General features: G+C 47.4%; 2 protein-coding genes across 4 annotated transcripts; both read left to right on the top strand.

Annotated features, from left to right (window-relative positions):
- Positions 1 to 276: 276 nt before the first annotated feature.
- On the top strand, positions 277 to 5,637 carry LOC111765854 (CMRF35-like molecule 6). 3 transcript variants are annotated; one of them, XM_058284669.2, is made up of 4 exons: positions 278 to 509; positions 1,028 to 1,381; positions 3,132 to 3,189; positions 3,511 to 3,915. In XM_058284669.2, the coding sequence occupies exons 1-4, from the start codon at positions 449 to 451 to the stop codon at positions 3,527 to 3,529; spliced, it is 492 nt and encodes a 163-aa protein (XP_058140652.1). In that variant the 5' UTR covers positions 278 to 448; the 3' UTR covers positions 3,530 to 3,915. The 3 variants fall into 3 exon arrangements, with proteins under 3 accessions (XP_058140651.1, XP_058140652.1, XP_058140650.1); XM_058284667.2 differs by lacking the exon at positions 3,511 to 3,915 and adding an exon at positions 3,925 to 5,637 and having other exon boundaries at positions 283 to 509; XM_058284668.2 differs by lacking the exons at positions 3,132 to 3,189; positions 3,511 to 3,915 and adding an exon at positions 2,564 to 3,113 and having other exon boundaries at positions 277 to 509.
- Positions 5,638 to 16,764: 11,127 nt separating this feature from the next.
- CD300LB (CD300 molecule like family member b) lies at positions 16,765 to 25,737 on the top strand. The gene is made up of 4 exons (XM_004465540.3): positions 16,765 to 16,884; positions 22,396 to 22,725; positions 23,978 to 24,065; positions 24,730 to 25,737. Exons 1-4 carry the CDS (start codon positions 16,845 to 16,847, stop codon positions 24,848 to 24,850), a joined length of 579 nt encoding a protein of 192 aa, XP_004465597.1. The 5' UTR covers positions 16,765 to 16,844; the 3' UTR covers positions 24,851 to 25,737.
- The last annotated feature ends 617 nt before the right edge of the window (positions 25,738 to 26,354 follow it).

The raw sequence follows: 26,354 nt of genomic DNA, 5'->3' as shown, positions 1-26,354 counted from the left end.
AGGTCAGAGACGAAGAGGCAGCCTGGACTCCACCCCCCGGGTGTTTCACCCTGACCAAGAGAAAATGACGTCTCCAGAGGGCTTCCCTCCTGGAAGGAAACACCCCACTTGTCTGCTGTGGGCGGATGTGAGGTGGTGAGTGGAGCAGGGTGGCAGCCATGGGAGGGAGGTGACCCCACAGCCAGGGCTCCTGCTCCTCCCTGCCCTCTGGGACTGAGAAGAACACACGGCACCAGGCCCCGGGCGTGAGCAACCAGCCACAAGCTGCTCTTCTCCCCGGCTTCTCCATTCTGACCTTCTGGAGTTTAAGTCCAATGTCAGGGTTGCACAAGGAGCAGAGAGGCTTGGAGAAAGCAGAAGTGAGATGAGGACACAGACTTTCCTGAGGAGGCTCGAGCCTGTGGTCGGCTGGGGCATGGGCTGTCGTGGGGACGTCTGTGCTGGTTAAATGGCCCCGTGGGAGGGGGCCGCAGGGTTGCCCGCAGCTCTGTTCCTTCTCCATGTCCCAGGTGAGAGAAACAGCCCCAGATGGGGCCCTCTGCCCTGCTCAGTGGGAGGAAGGGGTGTGAAGGGGAGGAGAGTGAGGCCAGCACCGGGAGAGGAAGGAGGGGAAGGGGGCAGGGAGCCGGGGGTTGAGAACACCCAGGAGCCATCAGCACCTGCCTCACCGTGTGCCCTGAGCAGGGGGTCTTGCCCACTGTGCCTGCCTCAGAGGGAGCGCTGGGTGTGGGCCGGCACCTGGGATTGTCAGCACTGGAATTAGTTTACCAGGAATAAGGTCTTGGTACATAACATACATTCCTACACATACATATACACATATACCCACATGCCTCCCTCCCTCCATCTCTCTCTGTCTGTCTCTCTGTCTGTCTCTCTCCATTCCTGCCTCTGAGAGCACAACCTATACCTGGGTCTCCCTGGCGACTGCCTTCTCCAGGTCTTGAGGGTTCTCGAGGACCTGACCCCCAGGACGCTGCTGGCCCAGCACCCCTGCTGAGGAGCTGGCCTTGGGCGTGTCTTTCAGGCTGCCTGGCTCTGTGGGGCCCCAGCAATGTGACAGGCACTGAGGGGGGATCTCTGAGCGTGCAGTGTCACTACGAGGAGGAGTTCAAGGCGCTCAACAAATACTGGTGCAGAAGACCTTTATTTCTACTCTGTGACAAGACTGTGGAGACCAAAGAGTCGGAGAGCGAGGTGAAGAGTGGACACGTGTCCATCAGAGACCATCCTGCAAATCTGACCTTCACCGTGACCGTGGAGAACCTCACCAAGGATGACGGAGGCCAATACTGGTGTGGGGTCAACATGCCATTGCTCAGTGGACAGAAAGGGTTCCAGCCTGATCCTGTTGTTGAGATTTTGGTGATTGTGAACCCAGGTAAGCCCCATGTTCCCAACTCCTGGGCACCTGAGTCTGAGCTGGTTTCCCTGTCATTGAGTAAAGACTTGGAGAAGAGGGCTCAGAAAGTTTGCATATTGGGGTCTGTGACTCGGGACATGGTGTGTGGGTGTGGGTGTGGGTGTGGGGGTGTGTGTAGGTGTGCATGCATGAGGGTGTTTAGCCTGTTAGTAGCCTCTGCCTGTGGGACACCTTGACACCGACTCAGGCTGAATCATTCATTATGGTGGGTAGGAAATCCCTGGGTGTGGGGCTCTGTGCTGCCTTTAGTCCTGATGAGGGTCGGGTTCACTCTAAAGTGGGATCTATGTCCCTCCTTGGACCTGTGCTCGGTCCTCCTACAGGAACAGATCGCAGGACACTTGCTCATCTCACTTTTACGAGGTCCTGGCCACCTGAGGCTCCCTTGTCCCTGGGGCCCTGGGGAACTCTAGATGGCCCCCTCCTCCAAGCCTGTGTGACAGAAGGTCCCTGCTCAGCACCCAGCTCTGGACCTCTCTATCCCATTCCCCAGCTTCTCCCACATGCCTGCTCCTTGGCTGGCCCAGGAAACCCAGATCCCAACATTATCTACAGGACCCTGAGAAGGACCCAAGGAGGACCCAGAGGACCAGATCCAGGGCTGTGACTCTGGGGCTCCTGCAGCACCTCAAGAAGGCAGCAGCGGGAACCCTGAGCCCTGTGGTGACCTACAGGACCTCTGGCGGGGCCTCACCTGCTCCTTCAGGCTGACTCTGCCTTGTCCCCACTCTCTCCTTAGGACCTTTTACCCACTGGAGTGAACCCGGAGAAGGCCCTGAAATTCTCCAAGGGAGGAGTGGGATGGGAACTCTGGATCCCAGATTCATATAGACTCAAATGCTCTTCCTTGATCTCCAGGGATTACTTTGGAAAGATAACCCTGTTCTTGTTTCATAAAAAGCAGAGCTTACTTTAATATGTCATTTTTAAGCATTATTTTCTCATGTGACTTGTCTCTAGTCCCCTCATTCTTGTCCTGTTGGTTTTGGTTTTTCTCTGACATTTTGGAGGTTTCTCACTGTCCTACGTGTATATCATTCTAGGAGGAAGGTGCTTAAGCCCAACTGCTCCGGCTGTGTGGGTGTCAGTCCTTTATGTCCTGGGACTTCCTCACAGGCCCCTCTCTATGGCTCCACCCAGGTCCATCTCTGCTGACCTTGCTTCCTGGTCTTCACTCTGCCAGGGAGGATGCTCCTGTTGCCTACCAGGGCCAAGAGTCTGGCTGCGACCACTCAGGGGCCTTGGACTCTACTCCGTTGGTGTGGGGATCTGCTGACCTCCTTGTGTTAACTTGATGCCTCATCCCAGCCTTTAGCTATGCCTGATTGCCTGGTTCCTACTTGCCCTGGATCAATCTCACAGAGAGTAAACTTCACCCCATCCTGCAGGTGGATACAGAGGAGGAAGCTGAGGCAGTGGGGCTGGGATGAGACCTGGGGCAGGTGCTCCTTCCCCCGACATCAGACCTCCTGGAAGGGGGTGATGCTCCCATCCCACCTCCAGAGGAGCCCCTGGAATGGCATTGGGGGTGGTGGAATCCCAGGGCTCTAAGTCTATTATGGCCATGTAGGATGTTGGTCTCAGGACATCTGTCCAGCATACCCTGAGCAACCTCATCTGTGTGACATCAGAGCCAGTCAGGTAAGGGTGAGTTGGAGACCCAGGTAAGACTACTGGCCTGACATGTTCTTCCCCACATCCCTGCCAGCACCCAATGGACCCAGATCAACTGAAGAGGAGCCCCCCACTACTAACCCATATCCACGGTAAGGAACCAGCATCCCAGGACTCTGCCACTGGGTAGCTTCTCCTCAAGGGGTGGGGAGAATCCCTTCAACCAGGTGCCTTGTTTATTCACTGATTCCCAATTAATTACTTAGTCCTTCTAAGTGCTCTTGTGGGCATTGCATAATGTGTCAAACCAAAGTGACATGATCCTGCTGGGTAGATTATGAACAAATAAGCACATAAGTTCATATAAATATGCCTGTTGCATCAAATGCTATGGAGATAAGTCCATCCCTTGGATTTGGGGAGAGTATATGTGGGAGAGTGGTTGGATTTGCTGTTTTATATACTGTCATCAGGAGAGTGCTCACTGAATAGAGGACATCTGGTAGACCTGCACGAATGAGAACCAGACAACAGGTGTCTGCAGAATGAGGGAACTGTAAGGACAAGTGGTCTGACAAAGGAGTGTCCTCGAGCCAACTCAAGGCAAGGGCAGGGAGCAGATGCTCTGGGGTCTGATGGCCCCTGCACCCTCTCCCCTTCTACCCTCCCAAGCCCTGGTGAAAAAGTGTCATTCTGCTTTGAATAATCCAGTCCTCTGAGGCAGGTTAATCCTAAACTGCCCATTCATTCATTCCCTCCATGTCCACAGAGTTGTTCTGATGTGGTTTGTTGGTGCCCCAGGACCTGGGTTTAGGGACAGTGGAAGAAAAGGTTCTGGGTGTCCCCTGAGGAGGCAGCTAACCATCTCTCACCATGTCCCTCCACAGGTCTTTGCTCAGCAGTGTCCACTTCCTGCTCCTGGTCTTCCTGGAGGTGCCCCTGCTCTTGGGCATGCTCAGTGCTGTGCTCTGGGTGAACCGGCCTCAGAGAGGCTCTTGAGGGAGGTGGGTCAGCCCAATACTTGAATCTGTAGCCCCGGGTGCAAGCCCAGTCCACAACAGAGCCCTGAGTGTAGATGCAAATGACCATTTGATTAATAAATTCTGTGTCACTGTCCTTGTTTTTATCAGAATATTCTGTAAAATTAACATTTTCCCCATACAATGTATCATGCACACTGAAGAATGTATCTGACAATCTACTACACTCCAAAAGAAGAACGCTTTTCAACGCCTGTGTGTCAACAATACCACTTAAGAAATGTATCACTTTTCCTTGATTTTTGAGCTTTGTAGCTCCTTTCCTTTCTTCCATATGGACAAGGATTGCCCACATGTATTGAATACTCTCTTCTCTCTGCAGTGATCAACTATGTAACTTCTGGCACATATTGATTACTGCGTCTTCTTTTGCACTATGTATTTTGTATCATTTGTCTACTTTATTATCCCCAAGCCAACATAAGACTTTTTAAATAACTACAGTTTTGTTTTGTTTTTAAGTCTGATCTCTGGTAGGGCTATCACCATAGATTGCCCTTCTTATCAAAAATGCCCTTACAAAAATTGGCCCTTTCTTCTTCCCTATATATATTAGGATTAGCAAGTTAAGTTTCACTAAAGAAAAAAAAAAACCTCTGTATTTAAATATAATTGAATCAAAATCATCTTTATGCTAAGGAATTATCCTGTCCATGAACATGGTATGTGATGCCAATTTTTTTGAGCTATGTAAGTGTCTTTTAGTAATTTGTTTTATTTTCTCCTTAAAAGTTGCTCCCATATTTGTTCACTTTAATTCTGAATACATTATTGTTTATTGATATTTTAAATTGCATATTTGTATTGCCTTTCTTTTTTTTTTTTTTTTCTTGAGAAACTGGGGTCAAGATTCAGCCAGGGCCTTATATGCAGGAAGTGGGCATTCAACCAGTGAGCCACATCAGCTTCCCTTAGTTGGTTTTTTTCATTTGTTTGCTTGTTCTTGTTGCTGTTTTTTTTTGTATTTAGGAGGCACCGGGGACTGAACCCAGGACCTCCCATGTGGGAAGCAGGCACTCAACTGCTTGAGCCACATCCACTCCAGTATTGCATTTTCATGCTGTTATTTTCACGTGTGCAGTTATAAGATTGTTCTTTGTATGCTGACCTCACATACAGCAACTCTGCTAACATCTCGATAATTCCTTTCAGTTTTACTTACAATCAATTCAGCTACACCTGTCTAGAATTTTATCTCTTCCTTTACAATTCTCATATCTTTTCTTTCTTTTCTTGTTACATTGTGAAGGATAAGCCCACAGTCCAGCAGCCCGGCATTCAAAGTGGTGATTAAGGGCATAATTTTCCTCTTCCTGATTTATAGGGAGTTCATGTAATATTTTACCATTGATTGCCTTTGTTTTACCATTGTTTGTAGAAGGTTTGCTTATAAATACCTTTTTATTCCTAGATAATCATGAAAGGTGATGGGCTTTTTATAGAGCTTTTTAAATGCATCTATTTACAAGTTTATATGATTTTTCTCTTTTGTTCTGTCAACATGGGGGAGTTTATGAATTTTTGATACAGAAATAAACTTGCATTCTGGAATAAACCAAACCATATATTGTATTTTCCTTTTTATTTAATGCATTCATTCACCTAACTTTTTGTTTAGAAGTTTTGCAAATATTTCATGAATTAATTCAGTCTATAATTTTCCTTTCTCCTATGATTTTGTCTGATTTTGGTATCCATGCTCTTTCAGTCTTAAAAAATGATGCAGGTTGTTCTTAAAAGAGTTTCTTTAAAATTAGAAAGATTAATTCCTTACATTTTTGTAATAATTTTCCTGTGAAATCATCTGCACCTGATTTTCATTATGGGAAGATTTTGTGGGTCTAAAATCTTTTTTGTTCCTTGAATCAATATTGAAATGTATACCTTTATAGGAATTTATCCATTTTGACTGTTTCCAAAATATTAACATTAAATATTTTGTAATATTTTCTTATCTTTTTCATCTCTTCTTTACCTTTACTTCTATTATGTTTTTATTTTAAAATATTGTTCTTTTTGTCTTTTTTCTTTATTTCTTGGTTACTTTTGCCAGAGGTTTGGCAACTTATTAATCTTTTCTCAAAGGAACAGCATTTGTGGGGTTCTTTTAGGTTCTCTACACTATCTTCATTTTCTGTTTCATTAAATTCTGGCATCATTATTGTAGTTTTTCCTTCTTTTACTTTCTTCAAGTTTCTTCTAACTTTTTGAGTTGATGACTTAGTTCATTAATTTTCCAATTTTTTTCTTTTCTAATATAAGCATTTAAGACTATAAATTGTCCTCTAAGTACCAATTTAACTGCACTGTACAAGTTTTTATTTATGGTGTCTTTGTTATAATTCAGTTTTAAGTGTTCACTCAGTTTTAAGCAGAATTTCTTCTTTGATCCAAGTGTTTTCTGAGGGAAAAAGTGTTTTTTAATTTTATATTTTCTTGTACAGTTTTGATATGATACTGTAGCAGCTTGGCATTGTTTATGAATACAGAATTTGGTAGTGGAGAGTGGGGTTGTGCTTTTGCAATTACCAAAATGATGGAACAGTTTTATAAATGGGTAAGGGGTATTTTCTGGAGGAATAATGAGATGCTTAATAGAAAAGGCCTATAGTACTTTGAAGAAACTTATTACGATGTCTAAAAGTCAATGATGAAACTATTATTGGAAACTAGAGGAAAGGTGATCCATGTTTTAAAGTTGCAAAGAACTTAGCAAGATTCACTCCTGATGTTTTACAGAAGGCAGAATTTGAAAATGGCAAGCCCAGGCATTTAGCTGAAGAACTTTCCAAGGTAAACTTAGAGAATGTGGCTTGGCTTCTCCTTGCAGCTTATAGCAAAATGCTAGATGAGAGAAATAAGTTGAGAGCTGAATTGTTGGGAACAACAAAACCAGAAACTGATTCTGGAAATTCCATGCCTCTGGAATTCAAACCTTGGACAATAGTGCCCCATTTGAGGACTCAACTAAACTTGGAACTTGTAAATCAGGATTGAAGATGCAGTTATCTCAGAAGGACTTGTGGAAAGTCTTATTGTCTGATGGCATGGACCCCTGCTTCTTGCATGCTAAACTGACAAGCTTTTTGAGAGAGTTGTATGATCAAAACCACTGTCAGCTTGGACTAAAAGGGACATGTACAGGAAAGATGGAAGGGGAAAGAGCTTTAAGAGAAAAACTAGGGAAGGTGATATCTGGAATTAAGACACCTCCTCAGGCTAAGAGAGGACCCCCATCCATGTGTACAGAGAGGGTGAGTTTGCCCTGGCAGTTGAAGAGAGTGTATGTTCCTGCCTGCTCTTCAGGGAGAGTTTTGCTGCTGCAGGGTACAGAGAGGGCGGAGCACATTCCCCAGGGATTAGGGAGGTTAAGGTCACCACCCCATAGGTCTGAGAGGGTTGGGCCTGTCCCCTAAGGATTAAGGAAGACCAGGTCACCAACTCGTTGCTCTGAGAGGGTTGGACCTGTATGCCAGAGTTTAGGGAGGATGTTGCCTTCACCTCACTGACTGGGGGGGTTAAGACCCTAGCCCAAAGATTGGGTAAGTTGTGGCCATCACCCCAAGGTACTGGAAGGATGAGGTCTTGAGCTCAGACACCACCCAGATGTTTGATGAGGGTAGAACCAAGAAAATGGCCTCTGGACAAGCCTGTGGAAAGGGTGGGTCCCCATGAGGCCCCAAGGAGAAGGACTTATCATCTTGAGAATGACTCTCAGACTTTGAAATTGAATGGAGTATACCCTGCAGGTTTACTGAATTGCAGAGGAGCCATGACTCATTTTTACCTCCCAATTCTGATCATTGTTATTTCATTCCTTCTGTTTGCTTTGGAATTAGTTTGCTGTTCTTTTCCTAGGTTCATCAGCTATGTAGTTAGGTCATTGATTTTTGCTCTTTCTTCTTTTTAATGTGAGCATTGAGGGCTGTAAATTTCCCTCTCAGCACTGCCTTAGCTGCATCCCAGAGTTTTTGATATGTTGTGTTCCCATTTTCATGTGTCTTGAAATATTTACTGATTTCTCTTGCAATTTCTTCTTTGACCCACTAATTATATAAGTGTGTTGTTTAATCTCCATATATGTGTGAATTTTCCCTTTTTCTGCCTGTGCTTTGAATAATTTAAATCTTTTTAAAAATTTAATGAGATCTCTTTTGTGACCCAACATTTGTTCTATCCTGGAGAAAGATCCATGAGCACTTGAGAAGAATGTATACCCTGCTGTTTTGGAGTGCAATATTCTGTATATGTCTTCTTGGGTTTATTGCATTTATCATATTATTCAAGCTCTGTGTCTCTTTATTGATCCTCTGCCTAGATGGTCTATCCAATGCTGAGAGTATTATTGTAGAGACATCTTTCTTCCTTCAGTTTTGCTCGTGTTTGCCTCTTGTATTTTGAGGCACCCTAATTAGGTGCATATACATTTATGATTGTTATTTCTTCCTGGTGAATTGCCCCTTTTATTAATATATGTATTTGTCAGTAATGAGGGATGTCTCATCCAATCACTTGAAGGCCTTAAAAGGGGAAGTGATTTCAGCATTCAGAGAGAGAGAATTCCCATCTCTACTTCAGAAAGCCAGTGTCACCTGGACCTTCAGCCTGCCCTGCAGAATTTGGACCTGTGCATCCCCATACTAGTTGTGAGAGAATTTTATAAAATCTCATACTACTTACAGATAATTCCTGTCAGTTCTGTTTTCCTGTAGAACCCTGACTGCTACACCATAATATCTGCTATTTTTCTATGTGTGCTTTCAAATTCTTCTTTGTGCTCACCAAGTATCTTCCTAATATCCTTAACCTCTTTAGTCATCTCATTGAATTTATTAAAGAGATTTGTTTGACATCTGTTATTAGTTGTCTCAACTCCTTTATGTCATCTGAAGGTTTAGTTTGTTCCTTTGGGCCATATTTTTCTGTTTCTTGGCATGGCATGTAATTTTTTGTTGGTGTCTCTGCATCTGATTTGCTTGATGTATTTATTCTGGTCTCAGTTTCTTTCTTTAGTCGAGGACTTTCCATTTCTTTGGCTATGTGCTACAGCGCCTCTTTGATACTGCTTCAACTTATTTTGGAACTTTATAATGGCTCATGTTCAGGAAATCTGAGTTTTTTTCAGTATTTTTCATCTGTTTCTTGCTCTTTCTCCCTCGTTGAGAGTAGAGTCAGAGCCAGGGATGTGGTTGGTACTATAAGCCATGGAGGCTAAACCTGCCTACATTGCCCCAGAAACTGATGAAACTTCTCCCACCTTTCTCCCTTGCCAGGGGTGGGGATGGAGCCACAGTTGTGTGCAGAAATCCAAGCCATCTAGGCCAAGACCATCTGTAGTTGTCCGTAGAGACTAATGAAGCACCACTCCCCTTCCTCTCCTGCCTGGGGATGGAGCTTCAGGTATAGGAGGTAAACTAAGTCATGTGGGGCAAAACTGACAACAGTTTCCCAAAGCACTGGCTCCCTTCCTCTCCTACCAGGACCATGTAGTCCCAAAGCACCTTCAGTTTCCTGGAGAGACAGAGGGAGCCCTGTCCCTCCTGCACTGTCAGGGGCGGGGATGGAGCCACAGGTGTGCACAGCAATCTTGTCCATGTGGGCCAAAAGTGCCCTCCTTGCCTGGAGAGGGCTGAGAAGACAGTGTCCCTCCTCCTGTCCTACTGGGGGCTGGGATGTAGCCACATGGGTGCCCAACAGTTTAGTCTGTGCTGGCTGAAAGCAACTACAGTTGCACAAGGAGGCTGGTGCAGGTCTCCTCAGTTTCCTTCCTACCAGAGATGGGGCTGGAGCCCAGGCTAGGGCAGCAATCTGACCTGGGTGGAAAGAAGCCAGTCCCTACCATCACTGTGATTTTCAGTCAGCCCCACTTCCCTTCATGTCAGGGATGGACTTAAAATGGAGACTCCCAGCCTCTTTCTGACTTGGGCAGGTTCAAACTTTAGCTGTTCTTAGGATTGGACTTTAGCCAGCCAAATTCACTAATCAGTAGTTGAAGTCAGTGCCCCACCACCTCTTCCTCCCCCATTTTTTGGGAAATGGAGCTTCCAACTCCAGCCACGGAATGGCTCCCAAGGTATCTTGTGCTGCCAGTGGGGGATGGCCACTGGCCCCTGCAGTGTGGAGTACTCCACTCATGGATCTTCACTGCAGATGGGCAGAATCCTTCTGTTCTTCCAGGGATGTTTCAGGATAGTCTTCTGTTCTCCTGGGTCCTCAAGTGCTTCAGATAGATGTGGCTAATTGCTAACTGCACTGTAGGACGAGGGGAATCTTGAAGATCCCTACACTGCTGCCATCTTGCCGCTCCCTCCTATCACATGATGTTTTTCTTTTAAACTGTCCCAAATTCTTGGATTATGTGATTAGTAAGATTGTTGTTGATTGTTTTTTGGGGCTTTCTGCATTTGTTCTCTCTCTTTCTTACACTCTTTCCTTTCTTCCTTCCACCCTCCTTTCTCCCTGCCTCCTTCCCCTTCCCCCTTTCTCTTTTTCTCTCCCTCTCTCTTTCTTTCCCTCTTTCTTTTTCTTGACTTCTTATGGTTTGATTGATGTTTTCCTCACTCGTTTTTTTTAAATTTCCTCCATGACTTTGTACTTGGTAAATACTCTTTATATTATTCCTATAGTTACTTTGGAAAAATATTAATCTAATATTTCACTTAATGTCTAAACTTATTTTAAATGTTTTACTCTATCAATTATTATAAAGGACTGAAACTATTTAATCTCTAATCTCTCCTTGTCTTATATGCTATTATTATAATATTTTATCTTGAGTCCTAATCTCACAAATTTGACAGTATGATTATTGTTTTAAACAGTTAATTTTCACAAGTTTGCCACTTTCTTTGTTCATCATTTTTTCTCAAGTCACAGAAATGGGGGGCGGGGAGGTGCAGATTTTTCCTTTCTCCTGAAAAATATCTTTTAGAAGTACTTTCATGAAGTCTGTTGGTAAACAATGCTCTTGGTTTTTCCTTAAAATAGTCTTATTTTGTTCTCATTCTTGAAAGGTAATTTTGCTGGGAATAGAATTCTAGAATGGCATTTATTATTATTTTTTTGGATTCTGAAATAATTTATTTCATGTCTTAATAGAATGGAAATAGAATGACTTTCCATTTTAAAGAAACAATTTTTAAAGAAGGATTGAAATAGGATGACATTTGTTTTTAATAAACACTCTGAAGAGTCTGTTCCTCTTTCTTCTGGCTATAGAGAAGTCAGCCATTGGTCTATTTATCATTCTTTTGTACACAGTCTGTCTCTTTTCTAAGGTTGCTTTTGGCAACTTTTCTTTGTTGGGGTATGTTGTTGTGTTACTATGATGTGTCTGTGGGTGGGTTTATTTTTAACCTCCCTGAGATGTGCTGGACTTCTTAAATCTAAAGAATAGAGTCATCAGTTCTGTAAAATGTACAGTCATTATCTCTTAAAATATTATTCCCCCATTGTCTCTATTATATCCTTCTGCATCTCTCATTAGATAAATGTTCAACCATCTCATCCCATGACTTATCTTCTCATTTTCATATTTTCCATCCAATTCCCTCACTGTGATATAGTTCTTCACATTCATCTCCCAGAGTACTAATCCTTGAAATACACTTATTTTTAAATTTCTCAGTTTTTTTTCAAATCTACCTCATCAGAATTTCAGTTTCTTATTATTTCATCATTTAAAAATTTTTTTTTATTTTTAAACATTTTGCCCATAACCCTTCTATGTCCTTTACCTGATCATTCAAAAATTTACAGGTATTTGTCTGTCTCCTGAACCACTCTCAGCAACCAGTTCTGTACCAATCTTGGTCCAATCAGAAGACAGAAGCCACACAATCTTTAGAACAGATAAGCTTTCATATAAAGAATTATTACCTGTAGCAAGGTATTAACAACTAAGGAGTAAAGAGAACTCTCAAGAATATTGTTAAGGGCAGATTTAGAGTAGAAACCTGTATCTCTAGGGCTAAATAGAACACACAAGAGAGAACAAATCTGCAAGAGTGCCCCCACCCCCACCCCAGTGCTGAGCTGCAGAGAGGATGTGGCTGAGACCCACAGAATGGCAGAGAAGGTCACTGAGGGGCCACAGCCTGAGTCTGGATGCTGGTGGACCTGCTAAGAAGCCACCCACTGGGCAACTGCAGGGCTTGCTGGGCTTCATTCAGAAGCCACCCATAGGGTGCTGGGGAGATTCGCTGGGAAGCTGCCCATGGGTAGGCCCATGGACACTCCTTGGGGTGCACACCACTGGGTGTTGCCCCTCTTCTGGCTGCTGCAGGCTACAGGAGCCAGCCATGGAGAGAACATGGAAAGCAGAAAGGGAAGCCCCTTGCTCTCCCAGTGTTCCTCAGCACCTTCTGCAAACAAAACTTAATGTTGGGCCAGAAATGTTTACAGGGCCCGGATCCAGTGTCACGAAGCAGCCAAGGAAGGGCCAATCTGGAGCTGATAACTGGCATGGAAGGTAACCCAACAAACCCCAAAACATGAACATGTAAGAACAAACCACTAAACAAATAAACAAATGAAAATGAAAAAGAACAAACCACTGACACTTGAGACTAGCATGCTATCAGCAACTGTGAAGGAGGAAGCGGCAGGAAGCAATAAGATGTCTGGTAGAGGGAAACGGACTTTGGCCCAGTGGTTAGGGTGCCCGTCTACCATATGGGAGGGCTGCGGTTCAAACCCCGGGCCTCCTTGACCCGTGAGGAGCTGGCCATGCGCAGTGCTGATGCGCGCAAGGAGTGCCGTGCCACGCAAGGGTGTCCCCGCGTGGGGGAGCCCCACGCGCAAGGAGTGCGCCCCGTAAGGAGAGCCGCCCAGCGTGAAAAGAAAGAGCAGCCTGCCCAGGAATGGCGCTGCCCACACTTCCCGTGCCGCTGACGACAACAGAAGCGGACAAAGAAACAAGACGCAGCAAATAGACACCAAGAACAGACAACCAGGGGAGGGGGGGAAATTAAATAAATAAATAAATCTTTAAAAAAAAAAAAAAAAGATGTCTGGTAGATGCGTAAACTCCAAAATGACCAACAGGTGCACACTCAAAATCTCAGCAAGGGGAGCAGATATGGCTCAAGCAATTGAGCACCTGCTTCCCACGTGGGAAGGTCCCTGGTTCAGTTCCCAGTGCCTCCTAAAAACAACAGCAACAAGCAAGCAAGCAAGCAAGCCAATGAAAAAACCAACCCAGGGGAGCCGATGTAGCTACTGGTTTAGCATTGGCTTCCCACATATAAGGTCCTGGATTCAATCCCTGTTCCAGTACCTTAAATACAAACAAACAAAAAAGAACTTAGCAAGCCAATTTGAGAAGAGTGACTTAAACTAGAAGGGATTTGTGTTCTCCCATCATGAGTGGAGTACGGGGGGTCGAGACAGGATTTGATGCCCGTGACTACTCAACACTTACCAAATTTCCCTTCCAGAGCGCCACACTGAGGAAAAACTTATGAGCACTGAATCCCAATTGAGTAGAACAAGGACAAAGGAGAGAAAGGAAAAGGGCACCCATGTAAAAGGAGGCGGGAATGTAGAGTGAGCAGAGCTGGAAGATCTTGCAGCGTAAACTGCCATACAGGAGAACAACCTAAAAGAGGGCAAAAGAGAAGCTTTAGAGCCATGAAATTAGAAAAATTATTTTTAAGCAAGCCTCTGAACTAACAGTAAAGGATCATGATCAAATACCATATAAAGTTATTAGAAGAAGGAAGGGAAAAAGGAAAATAATATCCCTATAGACAATAACACCTTGCCAAGAAGACACATCCACACACACACACACACAAAGATTAAAGATTATATTTACATTTCAAACTAATCTAAAAGATCTTTTAAAAATTATACAAAATTTGAAAGAACACCATAAATCCTAATTAGAAAATTCAGGAATTAGGTGATAGCATATAGGAAAGAATATGAAAATAAGCATTTCAGAAATATAACTAAGCAAGAAGATGCACAAGAGCAAATAAATATAACAGATAATGCTTTGGAGAAATGCAAGATGAAAAGAAAAAAATTAAAATAAAAAGGAAAAAAGAAGACACAAAAAACACCAAGAGAAAGTGACAAACATAAAAGATAAGGAAAGAAACTCTAAACACCATATTATAGGAATCTATAAAGAAAGCACTCAAAGCAAACGAAAAAAAATAAATACTACGTGTATAAGACTCAGTATCAGGAAAGCTCTTCTGAAATTAAAACAAAACAAAACAAAACTGAATCTACCTATTTAAAAGGCACACCATGTACTTTGAAAATCAGCCCAGTGAAAATAACTTCAACCCCCAGCGTGGGAATGACTCCCCAGAATGAGCCTCCCTAGCACTGAGGGATTACTGCCAAGCACCGGCTCTGGAAAAAGACCTTGAATAAAAGGGGGAAATGGTAAAGACAAATGAGTTTACATGGCTACCTTCAAAATGAGTCAGGAGGTCATCAGAGAGGTAATACTTATGCATGTCTCAGCAAGATTTCAGACAGCCAAAGTAGATACTACCCCAAATAGTTGGACTCCTGAGGGTTCTGAAGAGACCCAGATCCTATGGTCATGGCAGATAGCTCTGGAGTTTGGTGCCTTGCCAGTGGGCCCTACTTTGGAGTTTGTGCTCCCAAGTGTGACAGAGTGGGACTCAGATGTGACTTCTGATGTGACACATGCCTCTTCTGTCCCTTTTATTGAACCTATAGTTGGCGCTGAGTTGGTAGGTGTATGTCCAAGGGATTTGAATCTTTGGGCCGTCCATGTGCCAGCTGGGCCTTGAGCCTCAGTGGAGTTGCAACACCTACTCTTCAATTCATTGGACTCACTCAGGACAACTAACAAGGAGATGAGGATGGACAACCACTACACCAAGGAACCAAGAGAGTCTATAACTGCAAGCAAGAGAGTCCCATCCATCAGCCATATGGGATTGAAGCCCCCTCTCAATTAGAGGTGGAGTGGGCGTCACCATCCCAGAATCTTCAGGATTGGGGGATAAAATATGGACTAGAGTGAACCTCTGGTATTCTGCTATAGACTTATTGTGATTCTAGCAATGGAAGAAATTGTATCATAGATATGGAGACAGTGGCCACTGGAGTTGTTAAAGCCAGGGAGATGGAAAAAGAGATGTAATACGGAGCATTTTTGGGACTTGGAATTGTCCTGAATGGCATTGCAAAGACAGATACAGGACATTCTGCCATAACCTACAAAATGGAGCAGGAGAGAGTGTAAACTACAATGTAAACTATAATCTGTGCTGTGTGGCAATGCTCCAAAATATGTTCATCAATTGCAATGAATATACCACACTAATGAAGGAAGTTGTTGATGTGGGGGACAGTGGGAGGTGTAGAGAGTGGAGCATATGGGAATCCCTTATATATTTTTATGTAACATTTTATGTAAACTAAGTATCTTTTAAAAATAAATTATATATATATATGTTTTTTAAAAGTAACTCCAACACATATTCTGGTAAAATTATTGGACTTTGAAAAATATGATTTTGGCATTCAGGCAAAAAGACTAAGTGATATATAATAGGAAACAAAAGTGGTTGTCATCACACTTTTATATCAGAAGACAATGGAGGAATGTATTAAGATACTAAAGGAAAGAAAGGATTTCATATCCAGACAAACTGAATCTCAGGTATAGAGGCTACAAACTGTCATCACCACGTGAAGAACCCTGGTCCAGATTCCCCAGACTCGAAGCTCCTCCATGCCATCTCCTCCACTAGGGCTCTGGGCACAGGGCTGAGCCCCCGTCCTTCTCTCTGCCCTTCTGCCTGTGTCCAGCCTCCAGTGCCACAGGTCTTCTGGGGCCCCTCCCTCTGCAGCTGGCTCAGGCCACCTGGGGAGAAATACCCTTGTGCCCCTCCCAGGCTGCAAAACAGTTCTTGAAGGGTTGGGGCTGTAAATCAGGATTCTGGTTAAACGACGACAGGTTGAGGTGAGAATTTGTCCTATAAGTAGAGAGGGAACCCAGCCTGCCTGCCTGCTCACAGCCCCCAGCCCAGGGCCTCTGTCGTCCACTTCTCCATGTAGTGGAGAGGCTTTGCCCAGGACACTCATAATAACCCCCAAGTACTGAGTGCTGACCGTGGCCTGGGACTCAGTCCTGGAAACTTCACAAAAATTTTCTCATTTAATTCTCACAACTATTATAAGCCCAATCTACAGAATGTACACTGAGGCTCAGAAAGGTTAAGTAACTTACCCATGGTCACACAGCTTCTGAGTAGTGCTTGTGGGGTCAGAGCCCAGGTCTGTGTGACCCCACAGTATGCATTATGTTCTGTGCCCTTGGCTGTAACACCTGAACAGCTGATCTCCAGGTACACGGAGCACGATCCATCTGAGTGGAGGGTTCCCAGCCACTGGAACCCATGGCTGGTGTGTAGACTCATTCCTGGAGTTGGTGGCCAGGCTGACATAGCCCTTTGTCCCCAGCCATCATGTCCCAGAAGCCCCCTCCTCTGATGCTTCTGCAGAGCTATCTCCCCTGTCCCCCGTCCTCGCCCTGCACACCCCACCTTCTTCCTCTCTTTACCTGGTGTCCCAGGCCTGCCCAGAATGATACCCCTTCCTCTAAATAGTTAAAAGCAGGAAACACTCATTCTATAAAAGGAAGTGAATGAGTAAGAAACCCAAACGCTGGACAGCAGATGGTGCAACCTCTGGGCCCAGGCAGAGGTCCACGCGTCCTGCTGCGATCCGGGTTTGGGGGTCAGAGGGACGAGGAGTCGGGAGGCAGGACCATGTGGCTTCCCCCAGCTCTGCTCCTTCTCAGCCTCCCAGGTGAGTGCGGGGCCCTGGGAAGGTGGTACCAAGGGGCAGGCGGGAGGCAGGGAGGGTGTGTGCCGGGTCCAAGGGGAGGGGTCGTGTCAGGGAGCTGAGGGGCGGCTCTGTGCGTTCATCAGCAAAAGCACCTGGGGTCCTGCATGTGCCAGTGTTGCAACAAACTGGGGGCAGGAAGGAAAGAGAAGTAGGACTGGCCGTTGAGGAGGACCACACGCGGCTTACTGGGGAGACACACGCAAATGACAAGCAAGATCAGGGCACGCTTGGAGGCAGTGGAAGGAGACAGGGGATGGAGCAGCTCCGGTGGGGCGAGCTAGAGGAAGCCTCCCACTTGATGAGCCCTGAGGCTGGGTATCAGCCCTTCCAGCAGGAGAGGAGCTGCTTGGCAAAGGCTGGAGGCTTGTGGAAGGGCGGTGCTTCCGTCAGGGGATCTCTCGGTGTGCAGGGAGCTGGGGTGACTGGTCGGAGGATGGGACACTGGAAACATGGAGGACAAGACGAGGAAGGTGGCAGGCGCGACGCCCAGGGGCCCACGTGGGAGATGAGTGGGACTCGGGTCTCCCTCCCCGTGAGGTCCTTTGTGGCTCTGACTCTGTAGGGTCCTACTATTCGGGTGAGACATAAGCAAGCAAGGCCTCTGGGCACTCCGTGGACAGTGGCTGCTGTTGCTGATTTTAGTGGCCCGTAGGGCAGAGGTCCTCTCTGACCACTCTGTAATTAAGCAGGGCTCCCCGTGGCCTAGCATTCACAAAGGGCAGAGTTCTGGAACGTCTGTGTCATGGACCCTGGGTCTGTACTCGAGTTCAGGGACCCCCAGTTGCTTCCCCCTCTTTAGCCCAACAGGTCCTGCAGAGCCAGGAAGAGGGCCTGTCCTCACCCAGCTCTGCGGGTTAATGTGGGAAGGGGGCAGCTGGCCAAGGCTGCAAGCAAAGCCGCCCTGCCTGGTTTCACCAAGAGCTTGCCATAGGGGTTACTTCTGTGAAATGGAAGAAGACAAGGAAATGGATGGAGTTTGAATGACCCGGCATTCAGAAGGACATTTCCCCTCTGCTCGTTATGTGACCCCGGCCACCTTGAGGGGAGGAGGGCCCCGTCACCGTCCAGCACCCGGGTGCTTGCTTAATGCATGAGAGCAAGAGATGGCACCTGTTCTCCCCACGAGCAAAGTGGCACAGGAGTGGCCAGTGGCCAGACTGAGTCCCCTGGAGCTCTTTCCCCTACCAGAAGTCACTCTACAAGAGTCCAAGCTTGCCTTCCTGCATCCCGATGTCAGCCCCATCCCAACGGTGCAAAATAAGATCTTCATCCAGGGAACATTCCAGAGGTCCCTAGATTTCTGCGATTTGCGATTTGGGGGCTGATGCCCCCACGAACATCTGCTCTGAGTTCCACCCTGGGTTCATTCTGGAATCATGAAGCCCTGGCTGTCAGCCCAGACCTGGGCTCAGGACATTTTCTTGATCTTGAGAAAAGACCTTTCCCACAGGGATTTTTCACAGGCAGCAAGCTTTCCTGAAGGATTGGTACAAAGGAGAAAGTTTGTATTTTACATTCACAAAAACAAAAACTCGACCTGTTGACAGCCTTGCGCTTGAAAGACGCTTCATCCCTATTCTCCAGCGTTTGCTCCAAGCTGACGGCTGTCCTGTCATCTCTACTCCATCTTTCCTCAATCTGACTTTTGATCATGTATATAGGCCTGATTAATTGTTCCATCCATCAGAATCTCTATTTATAAAATTGCTCACATAATTTTTTTTCAAATGGGCCCGATAGCATTATCAGTATTTTAATGTCAGAATCAATTGCTAAAGCTGGCATTGATGAAAACTGATGGTGAAGCAACGCCATCACACTTCTGTGTTCGTGAGTGCTTGCAAGCAGGGTCAGTGTAGAGCTCTGCTTCGTGCTTTGCTGCTATTTTTTTCTTTTAAGGGGAAAAAATGCTCCAGTCTGCTGACTCTTGGATTTGACTTTAATTTATGCCAGTTACCATCTTTTAGCAAACCTTTTCACAATTAACATCATTTTAATTTTTTAGGTTTTTTGTTTTATCAGTTTATGATATTGAAAAAATTATAACGTAATAGAAATGTGTAATTTAAAAAGTGAAATTTGCCCCCATAAAATGCAAATCTCAGTGCTAGCCAGTGGTAAAATTTAGAACACATATTTTCAGATTTTTTTCCTATGTATATACTGTAGAAAAACTAGAGATATGGAATCATACACTATTTTAGGCAACTTTTGTTAACCTAACAATGCTATATTTTAGACATCTTTCCTATCGTTATCTGAAGATCTGTCTTTTTCTTTTTAACCATGGGCCATAATTTATTTTCCCAATCCCCTGTTGATGACTTTTGAGTTTGTTACCAGTTTTACTATGACATCATGTTTTAGTTTCTTTAGCTGCTAAAACAAATGCCATCAGATGGGTTGGCTTAACAACAGGAATTAGTCAGCTCACAGTTTCAAAGACTAGAAGGCTTGCTTCCTCCCAGGGTCGGTATTTTCTGGTCAGCCCCAATCTTTGGGGTTCCTTGATTTTCTACCACGTGGCAGTGCACATGGTGGTGTCTTCCCCTCTCTCTTCCAGGTTCTGATAACTTCCAGCTTCACTTTCTCTGTGACCTTCCCTAGAGGGCCTGCAGGAAGAGGACTAAGTCATATCCTCATTCATCTGGGCCACAACTTAACTGAAGTCACCTCAGCAAATGCCCTGTTTACATCAGGTTCACACCCACAGACACGGATTAAGGTTAAGAACGTGTTTTTCTGGCGTACGAAGCTCCAAGCCACCACACATTAGTACGACAATTAACATCCTTATACTTCATGCCCATTGCTGTGGAAATTACAGCTAATCCCAAAATTGAAATGATTGTGGCCAAGATCGTGGCGACTGGCCATAAACTTCACTGGTCGCTACCCTGAGCCAGATGCTGAGCAAGATGCTGGAGTTGAGAGGTGGGGAAGAGAGAATGAAAATAAATACTATCTCTACTATCACTGCTCTTCTGCTCTTCTGAACAGAACATCCAGAAAGAGAGAGGAATTGAAAAAAAAAGCTGGTTTAACAATAACAAAATACCAGTGCTGCATTCATTGTCTGTAAAGAGGGCCCTGGGGAGGCTGTTTTCACTGGTGAGAGACTTTGCAAGTAATAAACAAAGCTGAACCTTGAAGGACGTGCGGAGGGTGACAGCTGAAGGGCAGGAGAGGAGAGGGGGTTTCCGGGCTTCCAGGCAGAAAAAAGCTCCTGAGTAATGCCAGAGAAGAGGAAACTGGAGTGGGTTATCGTGCAGAGTGGGAGGCAGCGGAGGACAGGAAGTGGCACTGGAAAGAGAACTTGGCTCCAGAGAGGAGAGAGACTTGAATGCCAGACTGATGTGCGTTAAATTGTGTCCCTCAAGAGGATATGTTGAAATCCCAACCCCTGCTCCCTGCGAACGCAACCTCATTTGGACATGGGGTCTTGGCGGGCGTCATCAAGTCAAGACGAGGTCACTGGTCATCCTGGATTCGCGTGAGCCCTAGGTCCGATGACTGGTGTCCTTAGGAGAGGGAGAGACAGACAGACATGCAAGGAAGAAGGTCATGAGAAGATGGAGACAGAGACTAGCTCTGCAGCCGGGTGCCGCCAGTGGCCAGGTGCTGGGCGAGGCCAGGACGGGGCCTCCCTAGAGCCTGCAGAAGGAGCACCGCCCTGCTGGCATTTGATTTTCAACTTCTGGCCTCCAGAACTGAGCCAATAAATTCCTGTTGTTCTAAACCACCTGGTTAGTGGGAACTGGTTGTGCAGCTCTAGGAAACTAAGGCACAAAGGAAAGCGTTTAAAAATCATTCCCAGGCAGTGAGGGGTAGAGAGGTGGGGCAGCTGCAAGTGAGGCCCTGAGAGGCATCTCCAGTGCTGGTGACACAGCTCGTGCAGCTGAGGAGGGGAGGGCATTACAGCGCATCTGCTCTAGCAGCAGGCTGGGGAAGAGGTTGGAGGATGGGTACAGCCAGAGCAGGTCCCGACACTCTTGCCTCAAACCACCCAGCAGGTGCAGTCCTGGCCTAACAGGACAGCCACCAAGGGCCTGGCATTTATCACATACCCAGGTCTGACCACAACTTGCAAAGTGGCAAGTAGCATGGTCATTTTACAAACAAGGAACCATGGCTCAGAGAGGTTAAGTAACTTACGCAAGGTTTCCCAACCAGGTCATGGTAGATGTGTCTTTCTGTATTCAAAGCTCTTATTCTTTCTGCTATGTCATACTGTCTTCATGGACTGTGACAGAAGAGAAAGAAAGAAGAAATAGCATTCAGAAGCATTTGCATGGTAGAACTGATTGAATTTGGTTACCAATCAGTTGTGCAAGATGAAAGAGAAGGTAGGACCAATGAAGGAACCAAGTTCTCTAGTGAGACTGAAGAGTAAAGCTGTTGGTTTGAAGAGTATAGGGTTGGTTCTGCTGATGGAATGCTATATTATCTTCCTATTGTTGCCTTAGCAGATTACCACTAACTTAGTGGCTGAAAACAACACAAATTTATTGTTTTACAGTTCTATCGGTCAGAAGTGCAAATTTTTTTCTTACTGGGTCAAAGTCAAGGTGTTGGCTGGGCTGCATTCCTTCTGGAGGGGAGAATCCTCTGCCTTGTCCTTCCCAGCTTCTAGAGGCTGCCTGCATTCCTTGGCTCACACCTTCCTCACCTTCAAAGCCAGCAGCACAGTATCTTCATATCTCTCTCCAACTCTGCTTCTCCCGACTCCCTCTTTCATTTACAAGGACCTGCATGATTATATTGGACCATTCCAGATAATCCCAGATAATCTCTCCATCTCAAGGTCCTTTATTTATTTATTTATTTTAAAGATTTTATTTATTTATTTCTCCCCCCACCCCCCGTTGTCTGTTCTCTGTGTCTATTAGCCGCATCTTCCTCTTTGTCTGCTTCTGTTGTTGTCAGCGGCACAGGAATCTGTGTTTTCCTTTTTGTTGTGTCATCTTGTTGTGTCAGCTCTCCGTGTGGGCAGTGCCATTCTTGGGCAGGATGCACTCTCTTTCATGCTGGGTGGCTCTCCTTATGGGGCACACTCCTTGCGCGTGGGGCTCCCCTACGCGGGGGACACCCCTGCATGGCAGGGCACTCCTTGCACACATCAGCACTACACGTGGGCCAGCTCCACACTGGTAAAGGAGGCCCGGGATTTGAACTATGGGATTTGAACTATGGACCTCCCATGTGGTAGACGGACGCCCTAACCACTGGGCCAAGTCTGCTTCCCCCAAGGTCCTTTATTTAATCATGTCTGCAAAGCCCCTTTTTAGAAGGTGGACATTTTTGGTGCAGGAAGGGGGACATGGACATAATTCTGCTTCCCACAAATGCAAACCTCAAGACAACTAAAGTAGCCTCAGGGAGAAGGCACCAAGGCATGCAAAGATTGTGGGGCTCCCAGGCTGGGGCTGGCTCAGCTTAGGAGGAGCTTTATCTTGGGATTCTGTTTTCCAGGCTGTCTCTCCATCCGAGGTCCAAAGGCAGTGAGCTGCCAGGAGTGGGAGTCGGTGACCCTGCATTGTGACTATGACCCAGGGTGGGAGACCTACAGGAAGTGGTGGTGCCGTGGGGCTGACTGGCGTACTTGCAGAATCCTTGTGCGAACTGACCGATCAGAGCGAGAAGTGAAGAAAGGCCGTGTGTCCATCAGGGATCATCAGAGCAACCGCTCATTCTCAGTGACCATGGAGAACCTCAGGAGAAATGACACTGGCACTTACTGGTGTGGGATCGAGAAAATTGGAGTTGACCTTGGGTTCCAAGTTACAGTGACTGTTGGCTCAGGTAAGAGCTTTCTCTTCTACATTACGAGGCCCAGGTACTCAGGGCCGAAAAATTCAATGTTCTTCATCCTCCTCCTCCCCGCCCCCCCAGGGTTAAGGTCACAGCTGAGTGCCTGAGGGTGTGAGAGAGTGCGAGACAGTCAGGCAGACAGAGGGGGAGGGCAATGAAGCTAAGAACCAGCACTGCTCTCCCCATCACAGCCCCTGAGGTCTCCCTGAGGTACCAGCGGATGGCTGGCAGGGCTGGGGGCGCGGATGTAGACCTCACCTTTGGGTCACCCATGGCCACCTGCCCTCCCAGAGGCTAGACCAGCCTTGTGGCCTCACGGTCTCTCCCCAGGGCCCAGGTGGGCCTCAGGCACCTGCAGGGCCTCCAAACCTCCCTCTGGGAAGAGGCAGGTCTTCTCCTAGTTACACCTTAGACCCATCATGGCATGTGGGGGTGGGGGTGCGGCCCAGAGATTCCTAGTGCTGAACCCCAGGAGCTTGGCCCACCCAGGTGACTCTGGGTATTTGACAGCCCCTCCTCTACTCTCTCTGGCTGCATGATTGCGGGCCAGGGTTAAGAGCTCTGCACTGGGAAGCGTGAGAGCTTTAAAGAGAAAGGAATACCTTGAAGGTTAGGTCAGGGACTCTCTGGCTCTCCTGGCCTCTTCTCATTGCTTTGGACTCCAAAAGAGGGTCTGGTTCTTCCTGGCGCACGGGGCCAGGGGAGATAAGGGTGGGGACTTCAGCCCCTCCTCCACTGCTGCCCAGCACACGTGTGTGCGCTCAGCCATTCCCAGGACCACTCAGGCATGCTAGATGGAGAACACTGGTTTCAGAGGGAGCCCACTTATTAGGCATCAGAGCTGCCGCTGAGTCAAACAGAGTCCAGAAAGCCAAATATTGCAGCCAAGAGGCAATGTAGGGACAGAAGAGGGATTGATTGCTCCGTGAAAGCAAGGGCAGAGAGACTAAAAAGTGTGCCCCACATGGAGCCTCAGGGAAAAGGCATTTAGGGTCTTGGTGTAGGGGCTTCCAGAGGAGCTGTTAAGACTGGAGCAAGCTGGGTCCATCCAGAAGCTCCAAGCATTAGCGAAGACTAGGTAAGAAAAGGGGCTGTATCCAAAGAGACACAGTTTCCTAAAGCAGTGGGAGATGCTCTCCTGGGGCAGTGGGGGGAAGGTCTGGCAGGGTGGGGTGGTGTCATGAGCCATACATGACCCCCCAGTCTTCTGCCAGTAACTAATAACTTCACCTCCATCTGGCAGGAACAGCTTGGAAGGACCTCACAGCAAGTATACCTCCAGATACAAGGCCAATGGACAACAGTGTCGCTAGGGTGTCCCCCTTCATCAGGTGAGTCCATGCAGCCCTTTCTCCTGCCCCTTGCTTGGGCCCCTTCTATGGGGAAGCAATGCTGGGAACCCCTCTTCCCTTGTGCTGTCACCAGAAGCCAACTACCTATCCCCCCAGAGCCTGCTCAGGCCAAAGTCAGGCCCCAAGCCCACCCTCCGCCTCACCTGTGCCTTGGGACTCTTCCTCCACCATCTTCCCACTCCTGCCCTCAGCAAAATATTTCTATAAGCCTTGTCTGTCCACACAATAAGTCAACGAAAAAGCCTCGATGGCCTCGGGATGCCAAGGGGAGATAAGATACAAACCTCCAGGTACAAGGCACGGGAGTGCACAGAGTGGGCAGCAGGGTTTAGCCTCAGGGATCAAGAGAGCGCCCGGACGGCATTAGCAGACACAGCAGGAGCAGGGAGAGCAGGACGCAGCTCAAGTGGGGACCTCTAGGTGCTCCTACAGGGCTGAAACGAACTCTGCGCGAAAGGGAGTCCCAGACGGTAAGATTGGAAAGGAAGGTGGGAGCAGCATGAAGCCAGCTGAGGGGTCCGGCAAGGTCCCATGGAGTCTTTAGAGGAGGTGCGGCTGAGGGTCGTGGGCCCTGCTGAGCTGGCTAGTGGCTCCCGGTCTGAGGGCTGGGGCCTCCAGCTCCTTCTCTCTGTCTCTCCCACAGGACCCACTATGTGCTTCTGGTGTTCGTGAAGGTTCCCATCTTGCTCATCTTGCTTGGGGTTATCCTCTGGCTGAAGGAGGCCCAGAAGGTCCCCACGAAGCAATGGAGTCTGCCTCTCTAGGCAAACTTGTCCTCAGACCTTAGAAGCCAAGGCACAGCCTGTTAGATGGACAAGCAGAACCTTCTCAGCAGGGACCTGTTTGCAGAGGACGCACGGACTGCTGGGGAAGCACAGCCCGAGTCCTCAGGAGGCGGTGGCTGAGGCTGGGGGCCCTGGGCCTCTGGCCCGGCCTGGGGGGCCACCGGGGCACCGCCCTGCTCTCACAGCTCTGGGACACTTTCTGACGTGTCATTGCCACCTGGAATGCCGGCACCTTATCCCCAAGTCTTCTGGTAGCAACAGCCCACCCCATCCATCCAAGGTGGGGGGGCTCATGCTCAGGGGGTATTAGGATGGAGCCCCCAGACTGTGCCCCACTGCTGGAATACCTCAGCCCGGGGCCGAGGCACAGAGAGAAGCAGCAGACTTGTGAGAAAGAGACTGAAATGGAAACGGCCAAGGAATTTCTGTCAAATTCCTGAAACCAGCTCAATGCCTTCCTTTTCTGACATTCTGATATGAAATTTCAGAAAATTTTTTTTTTCTTAAGCAAGTCCAGTTGGGTTTTGATGCCTCATGTCCACGAGATCCCTGCTGGATGCCCAGGAGGGTGACTCTGTAGTGAGTGGCCGGTGCCATGCCTGGGCAGGTGGACACCCAGTGCCCCAGGTGGACACACCTGCCGAGCCACAGGGCTGAGGAGGGGCCTGGGCCCAGCCCCAGGGCTCACCTCTCAGGGCCCGGGGGCCCGGGCAGCTGGCCCTCGGCTCAGGCCGTCCCATGGGGACCGACCACTTCAAGCAACTACCTCAAGGTGGGGGAGGGGCGCTGATGAAAACGGCGGGACATGATGTCTCTTTTAAATGATGTTGTTCAAATAGTCTTAATAATTAAAACTCTGAGGGAAATGACGTCTTTTAAATAACTCGCCCGCAGCGACGGCGCCCTCAAATTCTTCCGCTTTGCGTCGTTGGAGTCCTGGGCTCTCACATCTAAGGGAGCTTCACCTCGTGTGAGGAGAAAGTCCGATTTGCAATGCGATCCCCCATCGCCCACACACATATACACACACGTGTGCATGTTTGGAATGGTTTCTTTGAACGTCCTTGTCCTGTCCACTTTGCCTTTCATCCTAACAGGTGGGCCCTGACTCTCAGCTTCGGGAGGTGACAGGAAGATGCCTCAGCAGGCGATAAAGGAAAGGGGACTCCTCCGGCTCCCAGCAGGACCCCTGTGGCCTCCCCTCCCCACGGGGACACTATGATCCATCTCCTCTGCGGGCCATCCACGGTTGTCCCTCAGCCAATGACAAGCTTTTCCCACCTTGAACTTGGTTTGGAGTGCCGGCCAGTGATGGGCCTGAGAGTCCAACACTGCTCGGAAGATGCAGAGAAAGAAACAAGCTGAGGCATTCTGAGTGACCCTCTGGGGACCAAGGCCGTGGACTGCCAGCTCTGTGGCCCTTCCCTGGGTGCAGCACCCTGAAGATCAGGCCAGACACGGGGGTGACCCAACAGCCCTGCGA

The sequence above is a fragment of the Dasypus novemcinctus genome, chromosome 21 (genome assembly GCF_030445035.2).
Source record: "Dasypus novemcinctus isolate mDasNov1 chromosome 21, mDasNov1.1.hap2, whole genome shotgun sequence".
Lineage (NCBI taxonomy): Eukaryota > Metazoa > Chordata > Mammalia > Cingulata > Dasypodidae > Dasypus > Dasypus novemcinctus.
This window is presented reverse-complemented; position numbering and strand designations above follow the sequence as displayed.

Excerpts from the sequence above, each read along its gene's own strand:
- LOC111765854 (XM_058284667.2), top strand. The coding sequence starts at position 449 with ATGGCCCCGTGGGAGGGGGCCGCAGGGTTGCCCGCAGCTCTGTTCCTT. Across the intron at positions 510-1,027 it reads GTTCCTTCTCCATGTCCCAG|GCTGCCTGGCTCTGTGGGGC; the intron begins GTGAGAGAAACA and ends CGTGTCTTTCAG. Across the intron at positions 1,382-3,131 it reads TTTGGTGATTGTGAACCCAG|CACCCAATGGACCCAGATCA; the intron begins GTAAGCCCCATG and ends CATCCCTGCCAG.
- CD300LB (XM_004465540.3), top strand. The coding sequence starts at position 16,845 with ATGTGGCTTCCCCCAGCTCTGCTCCTTCTCAGCCTCCCAG. Across the intron at positions 16,885-22,395 it reads GCTCCTTCTCAGCCTCCCAG|GCTGTCTCTCCATCCGAGGT; the intron begins GTGAGTGCGGGG and ends TCTGTTTTCCAG. Across the intron at positions 22,726-23,977 it reads TACAGTGACTGTTGGCTCAG|GAACAGCTTGGAAGGACCTC; the intron begins GTAAGAGCTTTC and ends TCCATCTGGCAG.